Genomic DNA, 21,243 nt, shown 5'->3' with positions numbered 1-21,243 from the left:
GTACAGCATCAGCATTTGCCTGGTGCAAAAATGGGAAAACATGGAGAATCACCTTCAGGACTGCCGAGAGTGGGGTTCAAACCCACTATCTCACAAATACTAGATACTGACCACACTTAAGCGACTGCAGCTATCAAGCTCAGAGGGCAATGTTCAAAAGTACTCTATGATTTTTGTCTGTGCCCATAAATGTGTACTTAAGATGCAATAATAAAGGTTAGTAAACATGTTTTATTATTGTAATATTTGCTTTGCATCATATAATATGTTGTGTCATAACTGGTATTTCCATGAAATAATGCTCCAAAATCATTAAATAAGCACCAAAATAAACCCCAAATTGTAGCAAAATAAGCACCAAAATTGAGGTAAAATAAACACCACAAAATCACACCCTGAACAATCAGCGAGAAGAATTCAAAAGTTTTGTAATTAAAATCTGTTGAACAATAAAGTGATACATTGAAAGATCGGACTTGACAGCGTTCCTCGCAGCAGTGAGTGACACATGCCCGGATTTTGCATTGTGTGTTCCACCCACATGCATAGACAGTGAAGAAAGTTATAACGTAAATTACAAACTACTAATAAAACACAGCATTATGCTCGTCTGAATGTCAATGTCAGCTCACCACTAGTCAGTTACATTGTGTATTTATATTTAAAATATTATTTTATGTTATTCATTCATGATATTTTCATTTTTGTTATGTAAAGAGAGAAAACTGCATTTACATTAGTGACAGTGTTTTGATAGTTTTTTTGCAATAAAACAATGCTTGTAAAATTGTATGAGAGTAAAATAATGTCATTACAGAATCATAATCAGTAAACTAAGTCTGTATGAAAAGTATAATTTCAGAGATATCACCCACCACATTTTTACCTATAACATCCTTATAAATTCAGTCTCAGATATGTTCTTTTTATGAAAGATCACCTTAAACCTTCCTCTCCAAACAGTATTTTGGAAAACAGCCTTCGAAATAAGCTTTCAGAGAAATATACAAGGAAATGTTCACGCGAACAGAGAGTTGTCATTTGTGTGCAGTCAGTCATGGAATCTTTGGAAGCAAGTATTTAGTATAATTTGTATTTTTAAGCCATGTTTTATACACCAATGTAATTGCCCAGTGTTCCTTCATTATATTTTACTACAATTTTCAATTTACACCCACCACAGCATTTATATATAGACATTTTCTTGCTGAAGTGTATTGTAAATATCAGTCAGTCACATACAGAACTGCTCTCTGTTAATCAGTTTCATTAATCGATTACACTGAAAACTCTAATAAATTTACTTAACAAATGACACTCAAAAAATATATATAAAAGTTAACCACGCTGAATGTTACTACATGCAAGAAAACCGAAATGACACCCCCCCCCCCCACACACACACACACGTCTCAAGCTAAGGACACACATATATAAATAATCATAAAAATTAGTAAATAAAAGGTAACAAATATACATATTCACAACAGCACTTTCATCCACCATTTCGTCAAATCCAAAGCCTGACTAATAACATGACTTACAATGTAAGAAATTACTGTAGTTATATCTGTTCATTGCTATTTATGTACACTGATTGGATACAATGAAGATTCATAACCTCAAAATAATTTCGTACTGTATAGAATGAATTAAAATTTTCACTACTATATTTTACGAGAGATATGCTTTAGTCAACCCAAGGTGATTGGAAAACAATCACGAAGAAACGAAAGAAAAGCGGCATGATTTAGAAACATTCCTAACATAATGACAGAAGTGGCTTGTGGTTTCTTGAGTTTAAATGTTCAGATAACTTACCAACAATATTATGTTTACAGGGAATGATGTTAGGTTATTTAACTGAAGATATACTATATACTGTAACTACTTGGTTTTGCATTTACTGTGTTGTACTTTAATGGCAGATAGAGAATATAATCACTCACGACATAACTCCATTTAGAGGCGATATATCATCAGACATCTGATGATAAATTTTAAATACTATTTTCAGAAACTCAATGAACAAGGAAAGTCACATTACATTACAACACTATGCAGAATCAAGCATTAAACTTGTTGAATTATGTAAACATATTATGTTTTACTGAATGAAAAACAGAAATTTTATTCTCAGTGGAACTGCTGTGATTCCTTCCAAAAAATAGTATATTATAGTTTGCATGCTAAAACACCATATCCTTGGACATTGTAACACAAAAATTGTAACGTGTCAGTTTTCTTTGAATGTGTAAATATAAACCCGTCTGCCAACATCAAGCAAAGTACAAATCAAACATGAATATTTTAAAAAGGTTTTTCTCGCAAGTTCAGTGTATTTTTTATAGTATACTCCAACCAAAATGTTATAGAAAATAGTGCGAGGAAAACTTCATAATCACAATCGAACGTCACTGTTCCTGTGCCATGCCGAGTGTATTCACTATAATCACAACTGAACGTCACTGCTCCTGTATCGTGCTGAGTGTATTCACTATAATCATAAGTGAATGTCACTGCTCATGTGCCGTGCCAAGTGTATTTGCTCTCTTGCTTGTTATGTACACTTGGCAGCATGTAAAACTGTCCACATAACAGTCAAGATAGCCCGGGCGCACTGGGATGATCTCAAAGGACACCCCAGCTGCGGAACTCAGAGACGGAATGTCGGGTGCTCGATTTGAGTCCCAGTATATCAAGGAGTCTAACCCGCAGTGGTCGGGTGTCTTCACCAGTATAGGGCTGGATATCCTCCCATGAACTTCGAATGCTTAACAGGGTATAAGGTCGGCTAAATACAGTCCAATGCATTCGTATTATGAGTACCCTCAGTGCAGCTACTGTATGCTGAGGCAGTAATTCACTTTCAACAGGACGAATCTCCTATACATACATCAGCAATGGTCCAGAAATCATTCTCCAAACAGGAAGAATTCAATCATATAGACTGGCCTCCTTGTGCCCCAGATCAATGCCCAATCGAAAACGTGTGGACTGAGAAAAGCGAATCATGAAAGAGAATGGCCTGACCCTGTCCCAAGTTGACTTTTGCGATCTACTCCTTGATGCTTGGGAGGAGGTTGCTGAGAGTGAGCAGGACATTGCTAGTCTCATGACGTCCATTCCTCACAGACTTCAAATGATAATGGAAGCTAAAGGCCTTTATACAAATTACTAGAAGAGCTCGCGGGGTGGTTCGGATTCCATGTGAAAATATACATTCTGGCCGCTGTAAAGATATCGTCAGCAGTTATTAAGTCATTACAGTGAGATATTCTTATTCCAATAAGGGTCAGGTAGCCACCTTCACCGTAGCATTGTGCGATGGCTAATAATGTCAAACATGATACCGTATTAACGTTGAACACACAAAAAAGGTACAGACTCGGATTCAAACCTCAACTGTCAACTATGGTATCTGACAATATCGAATCATTTTACAGGCTGAGCTATTAATTCACTGGCCAACCCACAGGTAAATCTAGATACTTCTATTGATATACAGCGTCATTATCTGTCTATTGCCTTCAATTATACGAATAAAGGATGAGGCTATTTATGTTATGTTTATTGCAATGATAAACTAACAGGTTTTGTGCATTAAACAATAAAATAATGTCTATAATTAAATGCAAGTATGTAATAACTAATAATAAAAAAGAATATGCCTTCTCTCTATGCTTTCAATTTTACCTCAGCTGTTAATGGATCAAATACTACAGTATGGATTGCTATACAAATAATAATAATAATATACAAAGAAATGAAACTAAATAAGGGAATTATTATAACTGTTCCCTGCTAATATTGTTAGTGTATTCAAAAAGTTACTGTGCTTACAAGTTGTTCTAGTCAGCAATAAAAGGGGGGGTAACCAGCAGTAGATGGATTTGAACCACTGCAATTTATATCCTATCGCCCATGTACAGCACCTCTAACAATTCAGCTACTACATCCCACGGTCCGAAGAGGTTGCATAACCTCCGATTAGCAATAAGGTATATTATTTTAACACACAGACTCCTGTAGGTGCCTTAAGACAGATAACATTTCGCCAGTGAATTCTCCCAAATGTGCGCGAAAATTTCATGTTAAAAACCACGCTACATATCACAGTACCTTCATTCTTTCATAGATGGCAGATAGATGAACGTTCTGACCTTCGTTAACATATGTCAAAACAGTAATTCCCGCCTAGAACCACACAGCAAATCTTTTTTTTTCCAGCACATTCCAAGCCCGCACTCTTGCCTCAAGTGTTGCTGTGTTAGTGCCACTAGCACGACACAGTATGGTGAGCAGTAAGTTTATATCTGTTGAAGAGGCTGTTGAAATGATTTATAATGATGATTCTGGTGATGAACTCATCCCAGATTTAAATAGTAAAAGTGAAAGTGATGAGGATGAAACAACAGTGCGTGACAGTATTGAAATGCCAGACTGTGTTCCTCTATCTGACACCTCTTCGAGCTATTCTCCCCCGTTACCCGAGTTTTTAGGAAATGTAGGCCTAAACATGGAGGTTCCAAATGGTGAAAATATGTCTTTTGTAAATATATTTACCAGCGACAGTTTTTTTTGCGAATGTTTGTGAGCAGACTAACTTATATGCACAGCAGGTTATCAGTAGTGTACTGCATCCATTCACTAAATATTCAATCTATCAAACTAGGAAACCTGTGTCAATGATCGAAACGAAACAGCTTAATGAGGCTGTAGAATATAAGAATCCTTTATATTATCAAATTCTAGTATATTTGAAAATGCTTGAGAAAGATCACGAAAAAAGAATTGGAATTTCTCCATCTACAGATAGCCCTACAACTTATTCCTCCTCAGTTGAAGCTATAGGTGGCAGCAAGGAGGTTCTTGACACACCTATATCCCCCGCTCCTCCACCTCCTCAGGTGCAAGAGCAAGGAAGAACGCGTCATCAATATTACACCAGACACAAGACTGTGAAAGAATGACAGGAGTTACTGTTCCAAAGGAAAGCAGGCTTAATAAGAATTGACAACTAAGAATTAGTTATATTTTCATCTGCATTAATAACAAGAACCACATTGTGATATCTGGTTTTCTTCATTTCGACAATTACCTATAAACTGTATAATTTATAATTTGACCTTTTTTCATGAATTATTAAGAAAAGAATATTCATTTAGGACATACTCTCTATGGAATATTGTAGAAGTGTTTCCTTGACAACCGCTTTCAATTGTAGTAATAATTTATATATTTTCTCTTGAGTTTCTGTTTGTTTTAATGTTGTCAATCTTATGTTAATTTTAAGGACACTTCCTCTTAAGCATTACTTTGTCAATTTTATATATTTTTCATTTAAACAGTGTTATGTGGCTGAAGATGTTGATAAAATACGAAACATGTACCACTTTTAACCATTAAATTGCCTTAAGCAATCATTGTATCGACTAGGTGGAAAATAATAAATACTTAATTGTGAACGAAACAGCTTATCGGTTTGATGTTAGTTTATGAACATTAAAATAAGAATAATAGTTAACACCACCTTTCGAATACTTATCTTTCCTTATATTTAGGATATAAACATTACAACAGTCGTTGTAAGATGGATCATGTTTCGCTTAACTGTCGTAAGCATCATCAGCCGAAATAAATCTTAGCCTAAAGTTAGGTCAGGGCCCCGAACCTAGTGTCCTTAAAATATATGGCACCCTAAGAATCAACATTTACATTTAGAAAATCAAATAGGCTTAAAACTAGTGTGAAAAAAATATAGAATATTACAACATGGCTAAGAGAAAAAAACAACACAATCGTGTTGAAACAGAGGTTAAAAACAGAAAGTACAATACACGATTGTGTTGTTTTTTTCTCTTAGCCATGTTGTAACATTCTATGTTTTTTTCACACTAGTTTTAAGCCTATTTGATTTTCTAAATGTAGATGTTGATTCTTAGGGTGCCATATATTTTAAGGACACTAGGTTCGGGGCCCTGGCCTAACTTTAGGCTAAGATTTATTTCGGCTGATGATGCTTACGACAGTTAAGCGAAACATGTCCCATCTTACAACGCCTGTTATAATGTATATATCCTAAATATAAGGAAAGATAAGTATTGGAAAGGTGGTGTTAACTATTATTCTTATTTTAATGTTCATAATCTGATGTCCAATACGGTCTACAATGAGTTTTATTACTTGTAATTTATGTTAGTTACCGGAATTATACAGAAGCCAGATCTAAAAATCTACTGGACCGAAGATCCCGTGTTTTTAAAGCCTGTATTTTCCAAGACAATGTCCAGGAACAGATTTGAAAGTATCATGATGTTTTTACATTTTAGCGATAGCAGTAAATATGTAAACAGTGCAGACAGGCTCTATAAAATCAGGCCAATGTTAGAAAAACTTTCGGATCAGTTTTCAGTGGTGTACAGTCCTGACCAAAAGATCGCTTTAGATGAGGGCATTCTTGCTTGGAGAGGCCGGTTACGTCTTCAACTTTACAATCCATCTAAAATAACTAAGTATGAGATTATGGTTAGGATGGTGTGTGAATAAAAAGCTGGGTATATTTGCAAATTGCTTATTTATGATGCAAGGGGAATGTCCTTAAACAGTACTGTCCTTGAACTTCTCAGTCAATATTTAGGCCTAGGGTATTGTGTTTGCATAGATAATTATTACAACAGTGTTGCTCTAGCGAAAACTTTAAGTGAACACATAACTACTGTTTGTGGGACAATCAGGCAAAACAGGAGAGTACCAAAGGACCTTAAGGACCAACAAAAATCCTTGAAAAGAGGGGAAATGACTTTTAAACATGATGGGGAAATTCTTCTCCCTTGGATGGACAAGAAAATAATTACAATAATTTCATCCATGCATTCTGCTGAAATGGTTGAAGTCACTTCAAAGTTCGGCAGAAAAACAATAAAGCCAGTATCCATTGCAGATTACAATCAGCACATGCATGGAACAGACACAGCTGACCAATACCTTGCTCTATATCCCTTTATGAGAAAAACATGTAAATGGCCGAAAAAGGTTTTCTTCTATTTACTACTTCAATTCATTCCGTCTCTTCCAGAAGTCCAATACCCAGACAAAAATTACCTACCCACAGTTCATTCTACAGTTTCAATATACTATCTTGAAGGTCATAATCCTCCTGCCACTGTCCCAGTCTCAGCCCTGACCCAAGTCAGAACAGTCTCTCCAGCTCTCTCCGACATGTCATCACTAGCATCCACCCCACCGCATTTCATTCACCAGCCCCCCACCCCCCACGAAGAGCACCAGCTAAAGATCCCCACTACGTCTGGATGGAAAAGTGAATGAACATATTCTGCTCAAGTTTCCACCACTGAAAACTGACCCTTACCCAACAAGAAGATGTACAGTTTACAAGAAGAAAAAGGTATGTGACACAAGGTGGTACTGCAGGAAGTGTGGCATCCCTCTGCACCCTGGAGCATGTGACACCAGATAACACACTTTAAAATCATACTAGCACATGCATAGAAGAGACACAGCTGACCAATCTCTCTCTCTTTTTTTTTTTTTGCACCGACACAGATAGGTCTTATGGCGAGGATGGGACAGGGAAGGACTAGGAGTGGGAAGGAAGCTGTCGTGGCCTTAATTAAGGTACAGCCCCAGCATTTGCCTGGTGTGAAAATGGGAAACCACGGAAAACCATTTTCAGGGCTGCCAACAGTGGGGTTCGAACCTACTATCTCCCGAATACTGGATACTGGCCGCACTTAAGCGACTGCAGCTATCGAGCTCGGTACTAGAATCCCTTCCCCAGGTATGTTCTAATTTTCACATTATTTCAAAGCGTAATATAGGGGTAGTAAATATTTTTTGTTCCACAATGCAGAAAGCAGGACTGGCAGGCAAGGGCTTTTAGAAATGGCTGGGCTGGAGGTTTAAATGCCCTGGATACTTCATGGTAGTCAAAATTTTAAAAGTTCATCGGAAGGATAGCTGCTCCTTTAACTTCTAGAAACAATTTCCTGTGCTATTTGCTGATTATGTGTTATGCGTCAATCTAGAAATAGGACCTCAGTGATGTCTACAAGCCAGATACTATGTATGCTTCTGTTTCATGACCAGTACTGTACAAGTTTATCCTGATTAGTAGGTCTCTACTGTGGCAGATTCATCTATATTAGCTAGCAGCCAAATTTGTGTGGTTGAGTGTACATCTTTGCAGCCAACTTATACAGTCACGGACACTGTTGCTGAGCTATCATCTTGTAAATCTTCAACAGACTAGTGGTACAGTTGAAAGAGTCCTAAAGCCTTCTGTCACAATAAAGGTAAATTAATTCAAGTTGAAGAATATAGGGTACTGTTTCAACAGTTATTATAAAAAGAAACTTAAGAAATTTCAAACTCAATACTCAATGCCTCAATACTTCAAAACCTACAATTAAAATCATTCTAAATGTTACTGAAAACTCAGACATAATCATTTAATACTGCTCCAGCATGAACAGCGATGAGCCTTGGAAAGTGCACTAGGTCATCTTAGAGTAAATGATGTATCCACAGTGTGAGTTTGCAAAGAATGCTCTGTCCTGTAGAATGGTATTCAAGGTGTTCCAATTGGCAGTAAGATGCACAAGAAAAGGAACGTTTGCAAACAAGACAGCATTGCAAAGTTCCAGTGAAGGCTTCTCTTTCATTTTAAGAAAAAGAAAAGAAGATCTATGAAATATTCCTAATATCCTCCCTTGGCTCAGCCACAGGACTGCAGAATGATAGAGAATATTTTTGTATTCCAAACTGATATCTTTGAGAAATTCTTGTAATTGTCTATGAGAGAGTCCATGCATTCATTAACAGTTAACATGTTTCACCAATTTTCCATCACATCACAGATAATTGCAAATGTTTAACACAAAACTTTTCAATTAATGATCCAGGGGACAGCAGTGAGATTTCAGTGCACTAAATTGTGAACTTTTCCCTGCACAAACGCAACAAATCCAAATTGTTGGCTATACTTTGCTGCGGCCCCATCAGTTACCACCACAGATACCACACAATCCCAGGCCAGTCGAACAGTATTCAAAAAATTCCTCCACAGCCTGAAAATATCCTCCCACATAGTGGTGCCTTTAAATGATGCAAGATCCAGTAGGCATTATAATCCTTTGGAATTTTGCAGTGTCAAGAAAACAACGATTAGAAATTCTTTACGTTTTGTGGAGACTTTGCTTCGCATCCAAAATATTATCATGACTATTACTACTGACTGTGAAAATATCAATCTAAAAAAGATCCTATAATCATTCAGTAATGTTCAGGTTATGATCAACTCCATGCCAAGCTGGGATACATGGGACAAGTCTGTCGTTTTGTTGAGTGCTAAAGAATAAACTATGGCATATGTTGCCTTTTCAATGGGTCACTGTTGAACATCCTGCGCCATTTCACCAATGCAGCAGACAACAGTAGCCTGTAAATGCAGAATGGTGTCAAACCGATGCACTCCATTAGGTAAAAGTACTTCACATGCCTCACTATACACTACTTTATGAAAGCCCTTTCCATGAATGGCTTTCCAGAAGTTTCAATTTTATGTGCATGTCTGTAGGTCACACACAGTATCTCTTAATTCAACACTCTGGGTTGGGCAGATTTCTGTAGTTAATGAGCACGAAACAAGTAACATTCTTCCACTGAATTTCATATGGCCTTACATTTTTACAAATTTGGTTACAAAAACAAGTTAAAGAACACCAGGTTTACTGAATGCTCACCAATCTTAGAGTAAAAAGTGCCTTTCAACTCGTCAACCATCTTAGCACAATCTTTGCCAGTTAAACCATCATATGCATCTTTACGTGAGGGAATACAATGGCGCATTACATTATGTTTTAACTGCCCTTTAATATTCGGTGACATGAAAAATATTGAACATTGTTACCAGCAGCAAAAAAATAATAAAATAAAATGTAGTAGTAGTAGTAGTAGTAATAGTAGTAGTAGCAGCACAGTCTCCTACTCCCACATCATATTAAAAGAGGACGACTGGTAGTCATTCTTCCTTCTCTTACACACCTCCATTCTAGGTAAGTATACTGTAAGTGAAATAAGAATTGAAACTGACAGGTGGTGGGGGTGATTATTGTTTTAAAAGGAAGTACAACTGGGCAACCATCCTCCCTTAACACTAATCAGAGGGAAAAAATGAAAGGGATCCAATACTTCAAAAATTAACCGTACCAGCCAAAGAAAGATATGGGCCACGAAGGAAACGAAAATGACAGATTTCCTACATCTTGAATGCCTTAATACTATCAAGGTTGGAAAAGAACAAGCGTTGACCGGGGGGGGGAAGGATGGGGGGGGGAGGGGGAAGAATGGGTGGATAGGATAGATGAAAGTGAGGAGCCTGGCACAAGTAATTGGAAGCATTGCCAAATACTAAGCTAAGAGCCCAAAGGTCACCAAGCCATGCTCCCAAGTTACGAGACCCTGGGGCCCATTTTAGTCGCCTCTTATGGCAGGCAGCGGGTACCATAGGTGTATTCTACCGCCCTCACCCACAGGGGGTTGACAGCCAACAGTCGCACTAGTCTATGCTACCCCTTCAAACCACATGCTGGTACCTGCTTTCCACTACTTCTAGTTTGCGAGTGGGCTCATCCACTCCTGCGGAAGGTTCTGGTTCAACAAGAGCTGTTTGTACACATCATGTCTGTACTGGACACATTGCAAACTACTTACATTGGCATATTGTTTGAGATGTAGTCAGTGGCAAAGGAGGATTCGGGGAGGAACAGAAATGACTTCTCTGAGCAGTTTAAGGGCAAAGTTTCAAAACTTAAAACGTAAAGAAAGAATAGGAAAAAAGTTATAAAATGAAGAAAAGTAGACTGAAATTGCTTGGACATGTTAAACTAAGAATGCCAATAAACAACAAAGACCAAGGCTGAGGAAGGCATAGATTATGATGGATGAATAAACAATGGTTAAATACACATAAGACAACTGGACCAGGACTGGAACATGGATGAGGAGTGATAAAAGAAAGAAATGAAGAATAATAAAATAAAATATAGTAGTAGTAGTAGTAGTAGTAGTAGTAGTAGCAGTAGTAGTAGTAGTAGTAGTAGTAGTAGTAGTAGTAGTAGTAGTAGTAGTAGTAGTAGTAGTAGTAGTAGTAGTAGTAGTAGTAGTAGTAGTTTCACCACTGGATCTGGGTAAGATAAATGATAGCAATGACAGTTTTCAACATATAAATTGTTTACAATCGAAGAAAAGCAAATTAAGAAATATACACTTTAGAAGAAGAAATGTAACACATATCTTAGTTACAATTTATAAACTTCATTTTGAAGAAACGAATCAATGAAAGGATCTTAAAATCTCTGTCTTACAATAGTTTGTATTTTGTATCAACACTGAACAAAATTGGGAATTCACTAAATTCAATAATTCCCATTTATTTTAAGAGTTTCACCATCAATACAACATTTATGTCATTTTACTTTAATTTATGTGGACTTTACTTTTATACATTCGATGTACTTCAACAAGAATATTTTAAACAGACATCGAATATAGTGATTCAACATTATCAACTCATCTAAAAGATCACACATAACAAAAACGTATTCGCATCATTTTATTGCTATTCATGTGGACCTTACTTAATATATTCTATATTCATTGACAAGAATATTTTTAAATAGATATAATAACATGGAATATACCAATTTGGACCACTGATGTAGTTTTTAATTTTGAAAGTTTCAGTAGATTTGCAAATGTGTTTTAATATGACTATTCAGTTTTCTGTAAGGTTTTCCAAGATGGTTGATACACAATAACATGCATATGTGTACAACGTTTTGTAGCTGAGAAAGATATATATTAGACCAAACGATGTGCTATTATATAATTAGAATTTAAATCGCAACATAGTTTTCTGTGAGGTTTTCCAAGATGGTTGATACACAATAACATGCATATGTGTACAACGTTTTGTAGCTGAGAAAGATATATATTAGACCAAACGATGTGCTATTATATAATTAGAATTTAAATCGCAACATACTGAATAGATACAACAAAAACTATTTTCCAATAAAAAGGAAAAAAATTTATGTGAACAAATCTTAGTTGGCAACATCAGCAACTAAACGCATATGGCTTTCCTCTCTGGGAAAATGACGGGATGATATCAAATGGAGTGTTTCAGAACACCAGAGCATATGTCCCATTCCTAGTTTAGAAATATTGTATAAGACTATATATTTCACAAATTGTTGAAGTTAACTCTCTTCCCAAAGTCAGTTAACACTATCAGATCACATGAAAAAGGGAAAAAAAACAAGAATTATACATTTTTTAAAATTAATCTTCCACTTACAGTATCCTATTTCTGACTAGCCCTGCAACTTAAAATACCATGTACTGATAAATGAACAATGAATTACAATCACATTGTCTAAGCAAGCAATATGAGTGGAAAATTACACAAGTACACACCTTAAGTGTCTTCACAGCAACAGTCATGTTATATCTCTTCCAGACAGCCTCGTATACATCACCATACTGACCACCGCCAAGCTTGTGACGCATCACAATATCTGTTCGGTTGATTTCCCATTCGTCTGGTTCTGGAACAGCCAATTATCTGCTACACCAATATACAGTAGAATTTGTATTTATTCACTATGTATTTGGACAGGAATGGAAAGACTGGGACTAGAATGTCCCATAATGTAGTTTGAAATGGTAGGAAGTACTTACGACAGAAGTACAAAGGGAGAAAATATCATCACCAAATTATTACAAGGGAAGGAGAAAACTGAATAGTGGACAAATTTGTTTAGCATAGCTGTAGGGAAGAATGTAATGAGGTAGGGGATTTAAGGTTAGAGTGAGAAGAAATGTCACAAAAAAATGATTATTCAACGAATAAAGTTCTGTAGTTTTGGTATTTAAATACTGGCAGCATCGTGTCTTCTTACAGTATATACATTAATAGAAGATAGGTAAGATGTTTACGCAAAAGATTTATCAACAATGTCACTAAAATGGCTAAATAATTAAGGTACTGTGAGGATGTTCTACAAGATAAGCTATAATGATGCACTTGAATTATTTTCAAAAACATTATATCAACTTTTAAATTCAGTCACATTTTCTCATTGAATGTATTTCTATGGACATACTAAAAAATAAAAAACAACTGATAAACTTTCTACATGGAATAGAACATGTAAGGTCATTCAGAAAATATTATATGTTGTACAATGGCAGCTTATGTAAATTCAGAATATTTTGACTAGTCAGTATTGCCAGGCCGGAATCGCAATTTAGGGGGCAGTAAGTTAGTCTCTTACTCAGAGGCACCAGGCTTAATTCTCGATCAGGTTAGGGATTTTTATCTGGATTGAAGGGTTAGTTCAAGGTCCTGTCCGTCCACATGAAAACAATCGAGGAGCCATCTGAAAGTGAGATAGTGCCCAGTCTAGAAAGTCAAGAATAACAGCTGAGAGGATATATCGCACTGACCACATGTCACCTCATCTGCAGGCCTTCAAGCTGAGTAGTGGTCGCTTGGTAGGCCAAAGCCCATCAGGGCCATAGTGCTATGGGATTTTTTTTCTTCAGTATTGCCAACATACTACTGCTCATGTCATACAAAAATACATTAAACATTCTGCTAGCCACTACCTGTCCAGAAATTAAAAACTTTAAAAACTTTTCTTGAATTTTGTGTACATTCAAAATTCATGCTTCAATTATAGTCCTCGACCATGAAAAATTGTAACACACAAATGTCTGGTTGGGGTTTTTTTTATTATTTTTTTTTTTCCACTAACTTTTTCCAGGAAAATGCCTGGATGATACCTAGGGGAGAGTTTCAAAGCACATCCCCCATTACTAGCCCAACAGTGCGTCCGAAAGGTTTATGTCAGAGTTTAAAATGTCTGCAAACAAACAAAATTTATTTTCTGCTCTTGAAATAACTACCAGAGATGTTGATTTTTCTTGAGGACGCCCGTGATATCGCAGGAATCAATGAAATGCACGTTCATAACTTCCACAAATATTTCTGTGGAACCTGCAGGCATTTCAGTATTTTCTCTCGAATTTTGTATCTTTTTCACACATTCCTTTTAGTAATCTAGTTCACTTAGATCTAGTTATTTTAGCATTACTGCCATTTTAACTGGCTCAAATTTAATGTTCATATGTATATTATGTATTACAGTGGCTATTTTATTTAAATACATATATTGTATAATTCTAACTTAATATAATGGTTACCGTGTCCGTTATGTTGGAATTTGAGAGTGTCTGGAGCGTCACCATCTGGTCCACCCATTTACTCTTAGACTATGTGATTGGAAAAACAGAGAGAAAGAAAAAGAGAACAGCAGAAAGTGTCGTAGCGTCAAGAGTAAACAAATACTGTGTGAAGAAAGAGAAAAAAAAAAAGAAGTGTGTAGCCGGGAATCCTGACTGTGTACCGAGGTGTGACTTACTAGCATTAGGTAATAAATTTTAGTATAGAAGCTACAAGTCTAGTGTTAATTTATCTTACTCGTCTGTCAACTCGTCACAACTGGTGTCAGAATCAGGATCGACTGGTAGCAGTAATTTCGTAACTAGCAATCTCTAGCGAATAGCAAAATGGATAGTGAACAGTTTCAGGCTCTCCTCAATAAGTTTACCAAACTCTCATCCAAACAGGATGAAATCAAGAGCGAACAAACTGGAATTGAATGAACTTAAGGTGGACAAAGTAAATTAGAACAGCAAGTGCACTCTCTAGAAAGAAAATTAAAGAGTGACATTATGCAGGACGTACAGGAACTGGTTGAAAAACAGATCAAAGAAATACCGCAGGTTGTGGAGTCAGGGGTTCGAGACCTGAAAGAGGAAGTAAGCGCCCTTTGTACGAGAGTGACAGCTACAGAGACTTGTGCTAGGACCACCAGCTGCAACAGCGGCTCCAGTACCGGAAAGGTAAAACCCCTGCGCTTCGACAGGATCACATCTTGGAGGACCTTCCGGACCCAATTCGAGACCGTGTGTGGGCACAACGGTTGGACATCGGAAGAAAGGGCCGTGCACATAATCACCGGACTGCAAGGAACAGCAGCAGAAGTGCTACACAGCCTCCAGCCGGGTGCCACCTGCGAGGAGATTGTTAGAGCGATCAACAGCCGATACGGTGACCACCAGCTGGCAGCCGCCTACCAAGTCCAGCTGAAGAAGAGGACCCAGCGCGTTAATGAGACGCTACAGGAATTCGTGCAAGATGTGGAGCAGCTAGCCCACAAGGCTCTGGATGGGCTGCCTCTGGACCACATTCAGCGGGAGGCAGCCTACACATTCACTGATGGGTTCCGCGAAGCTGAGATCCGTCAAAAGCTGATGCTCAGCAGGGAGCATAACCTCAGAGAAGCCCTGACGTTAGCCCCGAGGGTGGAGGCGGTGAAGGGAACAGCGGCACCCTCACCAAGAATACGAGCCGTGAGAAGTTAGGACGCGCCAGAGAACTGCCCAATTACAGGAGAACGACGCATGCCACCGCCGAGACGCCAACGAGATCACCTGTTGGAACTGCGGCGAGTATGGCCACCTGCAGAGGAACCACCATATGGAGACGGCCCCTGATCAAGGAAATGAGTAAGGACCAACAAGGAGAGGGGCTCGTCAGCACCATTATTACTGTCCCCTCGTTTCACGCTGAATGTGGTCATCGAGTGGAGAGATGATAGCTTGATCGCCGACGGGTGGTCACGATAGACACGGGGGCGGCAGTAACCATCACCAGGCCCGACATCGTTGAGGGACAGCAAGAAAGGGAACCCAACCGCCCCTACATGCTGCGAACGGCCTCAGGAGACACGATTCCTGTCCTGAAGGAGGCGCTACTTCAACTGACGCTGGGAAGACGACGCCTACGAGTCTGGGCCTTCGTCGCCGCCGTCACAGATGAGGTCATCCTGGGCCTAGACGCACTACGGGCATACGAGGCGACTATCAACGTGGGACATGTGTTGTGGCTCGGCAAACAAGAAATAATGTTCTGACGCCCAGGGACGCAAACTCAAGTAGCGCGATTAACGCTGGCCAGCGACGAAGTGATACCAGCCAACAGCGAGATGATGGTTACAGCATGGTTAGAGGAACCCGTACAAGGGGACAACATGCTCATGGAACCCAGACTGCCGACCGCCAATCAAGGACTCTACCTGGCCAGGACGCTCATTCCAGCATGAAGCTGCGTGCCGGTACACATACTGAATTCAACGTCGTGGGCGCAGAGGATACCCAGCGGGAACGAGCTGAACTAGTTACGTGCATCGTGTCAGTGGACTACGAAGTCGCACAGGCCCTGGAAGCAGGCGAATGATCGGATAACCTCCAGATGATTATAACCGATGCCTGGAAACATTTGGAGGCAAGACAGCTCAGGGAGCTTAAGGAACTAATCCATGAGTTTAGGGACATCGTCACTGCTACCAGAGGTGACTACAGAAAGACAGATAGAGTGTATCATCACATGAACACCGGCGATGCCGCTCCAATCCGACAGCCACCTCATAGGGTACCCCTGGCAAAAAGGGCAAAAATCGACCAGATGCTGGGTGACATGAAGCAGCGGGCAGTCATCGAGGAGTCGAACAGCCCATGGTCATCGCCAGAGGTCCTGGTGAAGAAAAAGAACGGTGAGCTCCGCTTCTGTGTCGATTACAGCAAGTTGAATGTCACGAAGGACTGTTCCTGTTACCTCAGATAGATGACACCCTGGACACGTTATCTGGCGCCCAGTGGTTTTCGACTTTGGATCTGAAGTCTGGGTACTGGCAAGTGGCACTCCATCCGGAAGACAAAGAGAAGACGGCGTTCTCAACTGGCCAAGGGCTCTACCAGTTCACTGTGATGAACTTCGGTCTCTGCAATGCGACGGCGACCTTCGAGCGACTGATGGAGTCTGTATTGAGGGGGCTAACTCAGGACACATGCCTTATCTATCCGGACAACATAATTATTGTGGGATGCACGTTCGGAGAGCACGTTGAAAAACTGCGGAGAGTGTTCAAGAGGCTACGTGGGGCTCACCTAAAGTTAAATCCCGGAAAATGTCACCTGTTCCAGAAGGAGGTGTGCTACCTGGGCCACATCATGTCATCAAAGGGAGTAGCCACTGATCCAGAGAAGTCAAGAGCTGTCAGGGACTGTCCGGCACCGAAGGACAAGCGAGAACTGAGGAATTTCCTTGGCCTTTACACATACTACCGCAGATTTATAGCTGGCTATGCATACATCTCAAAGCCCCTTACGCGGCTCACCGAAGAGAGGAGGCCTTTCCAATGGTCAAATAAGGCAGAGGATGCCTAGTGGACGCTGAAGGAGTCCCTGTGTATGGCACCCTTCCTAGGATACCCCAAGCCTGGGGAGAAGTTCATCGTAGACACCGACGCCAACGATGTGGGAATTGGAGCGGTGCTGTCCCAAGTGCAAGTCCAAGTGTGAACACGGTTATGTCTATTCCTGAGAAAGTAAGTGTAAAACTTGATAAGTGCGGCAAATGCCGTAAAACAGTTAAAAGTCGGCATCCTGTGTAAATTGTGCAATCTCTGGTGGCATTTTAAGTGCAGGCCCAGGGAGGAAAAAATGAATGCAATTGAAGACTGGTTTTGTGATCAGATCGTTGCGAATGTTGTTATCGGTGATGGCGGCTCGAAATCTAAAGACAGAGAGTATGAAAATGCGTTGGAAATTATCAATATTTTGCAAAATGACAATGAAGATCTTAAAGCCAAAAATGACGCACTTAAGGATAAGATTAATGTGATGGAGTGTGATGATGTGTATTTGAACTGTGGATTAGAGCTTGAGTTGGATTGGAATTACGAACCTGTGCGAACTGATACAATTAGGCCTATTAACTGTAGACGACGGGAATCAGTGCCGGTAAAATACGCAGGCTTCAGAAAGCGGATAAAGGATGATTGTCACTTTCCTGTTTTAAAGAATAGGTTTGAACCCCTTGCAAGTGGCACTCATGAATCTGTAGATAACAGAAGTACATTTGCTGGATGTTCGAAGTGAAAGTAACAAGAATCTTGTAAAACCAAGTTGCAAAAACTCGCGGATATCTGTGAAGATTAGACTTTTTGCCGATAGCCAGGGGAGGAATATTGCTACAGAACTAATTAGAAACAGTAAGCATGATATTTCTGCTGTGATTAAGCCTGGTGCAAATTTTAATGACATAACCTGTTTATCTAGCAGGGACTAATGACGTGGGAAGAAATAATGCAAGAGAAATCTATTCCCTCAGATCAAGACTCCAGGAGTTGCATCGCACCAATGTTGTGGTATTTTCGGTTCCTCATAGAACGATCTTTCGGCATGGTCTTATGTTAACAAGGAGGTAAACAAGGTTAATGAAGAACTTTTGAAAATACGTAGGCACTTCAAGAATGTAAAATATGTAGATATAAGTAATTTAGGAAGAAGATTTTATACCTGGCATGGTGTGCACCTAAACAGGTTGAGAATGCTAATGAAATTAAAGATGTAGAATATAAAAACTTTTCCTATTCCTCTAAAAAACTAGAGAAAGTGACCAATGTGGATCGGTCTGTTGTGTTATAGTCAAGGAATGATATTAATGCTTATGGTAGTCTAGACAGGTTAGGTACTCTTAAAACTGTATTGGGGAATAGTATTAATGTGCAAGGTAGACAGACTAGGTTAGGTTCTCATCAGTTCACTAAAATCAATGAACCTGTAGAAACAATCATGATCAACATAGTTATTTTTCACATTAACTTACAGTCAATTATAAATAAACTGGATGAATTAGATATAATACTAAATAAAAGGCCTACTGATATTTTGTGTGTAAATGAGCACTGGCTGACTAAAGATGAGACCAATCTATATATACCTCATGATTTTCAATTAGGAAGTATTTTTACTAGAGACTTCCCACTGACACATGGTAGAGCTGCAATATATGTTAAGAAATCACTTAAATTTGAAGTTATAGATATTTCTTCCTTTTGCATTAGAAACCTATGTGAATCAGTAGCTATTAGATTGTGTGAATATGATTTTGTTGTAGTATGTGTGTATAGTGCCCCTAACACCAACGCAAAATTATTTATATCAGAGTTAGAGAAGTTGATTTCTTATTTATATGATCAAAAGATTGCTATAGCTGTTGACTTCAATGTAAATATCTTAGAGCTATCACAAAATACTCAGAACTTCCTTAATATGTTAAGATCGAATGACTTATATTGCACACATGGTGAATCCACAAGAAATAATGCATGCCTAGATAATGTTGTAACCAATGTACACAAATCATTTTACAAATGTTTGTTTCTAGGACAAGATGTATTGTCACACCATGGTGGTATTTGGGTTGAATTTAAAATTAACTGTAAGAGACTGGGTGGACTCTATCTTATTCATAAGTTAGAAGTAACAGACATGAAAGTAGCAAGAATGATTGTTGGTACAAACAGGTGGAAACAATGGCAGGAGGGTACTCAGAATGAGGAGATAAAGGCTAATTTAGGAATGAACTCGATGGATAAAGCTATACACATAAACCGGCTTCGGGGGTGGGGTCATGTGAGGCGAATGGATGAGGATAGGTTACCTAGGAGAATAATGGACTCTGTTATGGAGGGTAAGAGAAGTAGAGCGAGACCAAGACGACGATGGTTATACTCGGTTTCTGAAGATTTAAAGATAAGAGGTATAGAACTAAATGAGGCCACAACACTTGGAGATGCTAGCAAGCATGACATCATCTGCATATAGTGCACTGTAGGTCTCAAGGGACTGTGTCCATTACAAAAATTAAGAGTAGAGGCGACAAGGCTAAGCGGTGATAGATACAAACTTTTATCGGTAAGTTGTCTCAAATCCAGTGGCACATCGTATTCTACTACTGGTGTTAACACAGAGCATTTGAACTCTATGAGTTGTTCTGGAACTCTCTGATATCACATAGGCGGTATAGGCAGAGTGGTGTGTAGTTGGAAAGTCTTCTCAAGATCAAGAAAGGCATTCGGAATGGACTTTTGTTTTTCACAACGCTTCTTAATGAGTTGTCGAGCTGGAAAGATTTCATCAGTAGTTCCAGATCCTTTGAAAAAGCCAAATTGGTTTTGGTTGAGATGTATGACACGCAAATGTTTATCACGAATATTTTCAAAAATGTTGATTGTGTGCGACAGGAGGCGAATTCCACGACAGGGCATACAGTTGGATCACCCTTGCTTTTGAAAACTGGAATTGTGACACTTGTTGCCCGGTGTGGGTATGTGATCAGAATTTACAATGGCTTTAACAGAAGTCGTTAGTCTAGCACAAGGTTATATATTATTATTATTATTATTATTATTATTATTATTATTATTATTATTATTATTATTATTATGCCACGAGTTAGACCTCCCCGTCTGCTTAAACTGCTGCCGATTCCTACTGTAGTGTTATCTATTCTCCTATTCTCAACTTCCTGAACTACCATATATTGACTTACTGTCTTATTTGACTTCCTGTTGTTCTTCATGGAACATAGGGCATCAACAAAGCATCTCCATTTGGTCCTGTTCATAGCGAGCCTCTTTACCTCACTCCAGGTCTTCCCCTCTTCCATCGCTTCCATGTGAACAGATCTTTGCCACATTTGCTTGGGTCTCCCGCTCTTCCTTTTACCTTCCGGGTTCCAGTCCAGTGCCTCTCTCTCTCAATTGCTTCGATCCCCTTCGTGTATGCCCGATCCATTTCCATTTGTGCTGCTTTATCTGTATGGCCATCTCGTTCTCTCCCCCCTCCTACTCCAGAGTTCACGGTTGGAGATTACATCCAGCCAGTAGATGTTAAAAATCCTTCGCGAACAGCAGTTAACTAAGGTCTGGAACTTGGATGTAATTATTCCAGAGACGTTCTAAGTCCCAGACCCATATAATAGAACAGATGTGAAAAGCATCACATTTGGATGACAAGGGACATAGTTGAGGAAAAGGATAACTTTGCTATTTTCCTTCTTTCATGCAAGAGTCCAGTCTGTTCAGGCATTCTTCTATTACAGCACTGGTCATTCAGACTTACCCTTACTCTGCCAAGTTACTTGAAGCTTGTTGGTTTTGTTGATTTCCAGACCACCAGGGACCTTGCCATTTTCCCCTCCACGTTACCAAACAACAGAAACGTAAGTCTATCTTTCGACAT

At 39.0% G+C, this 21,243-nt stretch overlaps 1 protein-coding gene across 9 annotated transcripts in view; it reads right to left on the bottom strand.

Moving 5' to 3' along the window:
- The window catches only part of Abl (tyrosine-protein kinase Abl), a 520,947-nt gene that overhangs the window by 320,675 nt on the left and 179,029 nt on the right, over positions 1–21,243 (bottom strand). For all 9 annotated transcript variants that reach the window (XM_067136890.2, XM_067136892.2, XM_067136891.2 and 6 more), the window contains one exon: positions 12,502–12,632. In XM_067136890.2, the coding sequence (XP_066992991.2) occupies positions 12,502–12,632 (131 nt within the window). The remainder of the gene's footprint in view (positions 1–12,501; positions 12,633–21,243) is intronic.

The sequence above is a fragment of the Anabrus simplex genome, chromosome 1 (assembly GCF_040414725.1).
Source record: "Anabrus simplex isolate iqAnaSimp1 chromosome 1, ASM4041472v1, whole genome shotgun sequence".
Taxonomy (NCBI): domain Eukaryota; kingdom Metazoa; phylum Arthropoda; class Insecta; order Orthoptera; family Tettigoniidae; genus Anabrus; species Anabrus simplex.
This window is presented reverse-complemented; position numbering and strand designations above follow the sequence as displayed.